General features: G+C 48.1%; 2 protein-coding genes across 2 annotated transcripts in view; one reads left to right on the top strand and one right to left on the bottom strand.

Annotated features, from left to right (window-relative positions):
- Positions 1–364: 364 nt before the first annotated feature.
- H257_03194 (hypothetical protein) lies at positions 365–1,672 on the bottom strand (the record flags this gene model as incomplete). The annotated part of the gene is made up of 1 exon (XM_009827174.1): positions 365–1,672. The coding sequence occupies one exon, from the start codon at positions 1,670–1,672 to the stop codon at positions 365–367; it is 1,308 nt and encodes a 435-aa protein (XP_009825476.1).
- Positions 1,673–3,384: 1,712 nt separating this feature from the next.
- H257_03195 (hypothetical protein) overlaps positions 3,385–3,926 on the top strand; it is a gene marked incomplete at both ends in the record, with an annotated part of 4,090 nt that continues 3,548 nt past the window's right edge. The window contains one exon of the mRNA XM_009827175.1: positions 3,385–3,908. Within this exon, the coding sequence (XP_009825477.1) occupies positions 3,385–3,908 (524 nt within the window). The remainder of the gene's footprint in view (positions 3,909–3,926) is intronic.

The raw sequence follows: 3,926 nt of genomic DNA on the forward strand, positions 1-3,926 counted from the left end.
ATCGTCGTTCGTGGCGAGCCACTTCTGTCGGCAAAATTTGAATTGCACCTTCTCTCAAACACGTCATAGAACCTCTCTATATTTATATATTATCATATTACAGAGGTTTGGATTGGTTCTGAAATCACCCTCCAGATTGATTGAACCAATCGAGCATGGAAAATTCGACTAGAACTCACAATATCACCGCGATTATATGATAATAAAACCGAGTACGAGCGCAACAACTTTGAATTTTGGGGCAAAACTAGACACGACCGTGGTGGAAACGAAACTGATTTGCAGCATTGTGACTACGAGGACTCGACCAAAACACATCAGATTATGCACCAGCCACGTTAGCCCCTACTACTGTATCTCTCGTTCATTCTATTTTCCGCGCCCCCAACTGCGCATTGTCGAACGAATACACATGAATCCGATCCTTGGATCCCCCTGCGGCCACGAACGCTTCTTCTGTGGTTGCGATGAAGTCAGCAGGGCCGCACACGTACAAGTCGCTATGCGCAAGATTTGGCGCAATGTCTTTGAGCTTGTCGGCCGAGACAGTTGGCGCATAGTGGATGGAACTGGATTCCCATTCGATGGGCTTTTCTGTAGAGGTCACCGCAGAAGTGTACGCGTCCACGTCGGCTTGGTTGGGGGCCACTTGCAACGTCACGGCGCTGCCGTGGAACGATTCTCGAATGCGATACAGTCCCTCCAGCATGACCAGGAATGGCACGCACCCCACCCCATGACTCACAAACACGACATTTGAGGGAATGGATTCGGGCGAGTCGATCTCAAACCGGACGTTTGACTCAATCCAGTACAACTTGACGGTCGCTCCAGTCGCTTGGGTGACGAGCCAGTGCGACGACGCGCTCACGTCGTCCACGACAATGTCGATGGTGTTGGTCCCTTCGACACTGAGTGAGGCAATCGTATAGTGCCGCTTCACTTCTCCCCCTTCGGCGACAGGCAGCCCCAGAAGAATCGCATCGCCCGGATGGAACCGCAAGTTAAAGTCAAAGGTCAACGTGAGTCGCTTGGCCGTCGCTGAAATTGTCTCCGACTTGGAGATCGTCGCGGGCAGGCTTTCTGTGATCTCGACAGGCTCGTTGTTTAGGATCACGGGGAGCATCACAAAGTAGATCAAGCTGTACGCAGTCAGGTACGCCGTAGAAATCTCTGGAGTCCACTTTTCTCCGCTCACGATTTCCAGCGTTTGTAGCAAAATCTGGCCCACCGCCGTGTAATGTTCCTTCTTGGCCCCGTACTTGAGATGCCGTTTGGCGAGTTCTTGGGCCGCCCACACGATGTCGCTACCATTGATGACTGTGGCTAGGGTATTGACAATCCCCGCCAACGACTTGCCTTGCATGGTCGTGTTGGATCGAAAAATCGGACGCAGCGAAGGCGCCGTCTCGAACAAGATGTTATAGAACGTCCGATAGAAGAACTTTGTCGGAGTCACGTGCTTGACCGCGTCAAACGCGGAAGTGCCCTGGCAGATGGCAGACCAATTCTCCTTGATCAGAGCTTCGTGCTGGCGGGTGACCACGGGGCATTTGATGTCAAATGGCATGTCGTTGTCGAAGCGGGCAGCGAACGGCTCTGTGAGCCCAATGGCGCCATCTCCGGCAACGTAAATGATCTCAGCGTTTTCAACAGACACAGCTCCTCCCATGACGTGTTTTGCGGGGTGTTGTTGGATGGGTACGTGTGAATGGCGCAGTAAAGTTGGGAATGGGTGAAACGTACGCGCGAAACTGTTTCGATATGTTGAATATAAACCAGGAGGCGAATTTTACGCCGCCATGCAAAGCAATGACACTAGAGAGGTATGGCAAGTCATCCGTGCACTATACATGTATTACGTACTGTACATCCCTTCCTCGCAATATTGGATTTGAAGCATCCCCCCAGGCCACTACGGAAAATTCGCGAAAACCCATTCGCCTGGGCAAAGCCCCCAAAACATAATACTAACATGTAAGGTAATGCATCAATTAATGACACTGTTTTTGGTGAAGGTTTGGCCATGACTTTAAATCCCAGTAACGTTAGCTCGAGAACGAGAACGATTATTTTAATGCTGATAGCACCTCAAGGAAATATAAAACGCCACCATTTTGTTGACGTATCATTGAGCATGATTGGACTACATTTCGGATTTGTATAAAAATTAAATGTTTTGAGCTTTATGGTCACGACTTTTTAGGTGAACCAATTCACGACACTCCTTAAAAACCTTGATGTTTGTAAAACATTAAATTAATATAATTGCATGCATTTCGCAATATGTAATAAATGTTTACATTAATTTAATTAGTCAGCGTAAGCCACATTTTAATTCACTGCACTGAATCACAACAGTAAGCAGCATACAGTAGTGGAGGCCATCCACTCGTTGCGAGGAGTAATACTGTACGCTGCTGCTTCTTCGTTAATGGTAGCGATGGTTCTAAAGTGAGTACTTCCATGTATCACGTAGCTATGCACAACTGCCGTGACGCTCTCGTAGGCATGTATGCATGTATGGCTGGACAGCGTCAAGGCATTCTATTCTATTTAAATACTTGTAGTTTTTTGTTGAGATTGAAAAAAACTGAGGCCAACACAAAATATCGAGATGCTATTGGCACTGTATGTACCGTAGCCCTGTATCCGAGGTTTCCCACTCGACTTAAATTTCGACAGTAAAATAATGTGGGCGTTGTTTATTGTTGTTAACTGTAAGTCGACGTTCAATTTCTCGACTTACTGTTTACTGCATAAGTGGGACACTTCAGCATACATTACACTTGGGCATCGTTCCGTGATACTACGTAGTACCTTCGATGGAGGGGAGTCAATGCACTATACTTGTATGTATCCTGGGACTCCGTCCTACCCGACGAGTACATACGATGCTAAAAAAACCGAATCACCACCAGTAGAGGTGAGGTACCTGATTTCAACATAGAGACGTGTAATAAAATAAGCGACGAATATTATCATATCCAATCATAAAGGTATGAGCATACAAAGATCCATATAAACGCTCAATTTGCATGCAGAGTGTCGTTCTGAGAGAAACAACAGTGACACTGTGTTAATGAGGGAATTGAACCCCTTTGCGCATATGGTAGCAAAACAACTGGTGTACTCGCCATACTTGGAGCCATATCGGCATACTATGTACAAGTCATATCAACAGTGTATCCTCTGTGAACTCAACAGTGTATCCATTGTAAACTCAGTGTATCCGTTGTGAACTCAACAGTGCCATTGCTTTGCGCGGCAGCTTCAAAATAGCCCCCTGGCTTCTATTTGCATTGAACGCCAACTTTTCACTCATTCCCAACTTTACTGCGTCGTTCACACGTACCCATCCAACAACACCCTGCAAAACACGTCATGGGAGGAGCTGTGTCTGTTGAAAACGCTGAGATCATTTACGTTGCCGAAGATGGCGCCATTGGGCTCACGGAGTCGTTCGCTTCCCGCTTTGAGAACGACATGCCATTTGACATCAAACGCCCCGTGGTCACCCGCCAGCACGAAGCTCTGATCAAGGAGAATTGGTCTGCCATCTGCCAGGGCACTTCCGCGTTTGACGCGGTCAAGCACGTGACTCCGACAAAGTTCTTCTATCGGACGTTCTACAACATGTTGTTCGAGACGGCGCCTTCGCTGCGTCCGATTTTTCGATCCAGCATGACCGTGCAAGGCAAGTCGTTGGCGGGGATTATCAAGACCCTAGCCACAGTCATCAACGGCGCCAACATCGTCAGTGCGGCCCATGGACTCGCCAAAGGGCATCTCAAGTACGGGACCAAGAAGGACCATTACACGGCGGTGGGCCAGAATTTGCTGCAAACGCTGGAAATCGTGAGCGGAGACAAGTGGACTCCAGAGATTTCTACGGCGTACCTGACTGCGTACAGCTTGATCTACTT

The sequence above is a fragment of the Aphanomyces astaci genome (genome assembly GCF_000520075.1).
Source record: "Aphanomyces astaci strain APO3 unplaced genomic scaffold supercont1.5, whole genome shotgun sequence".
Taxonomy (NCBI): Eukaryota; Oomycota; class Saprolegniomycetes; order Saprolegniales; family Verrucalvaceae; genus Aphanomyces; species Aphanomyces astaci.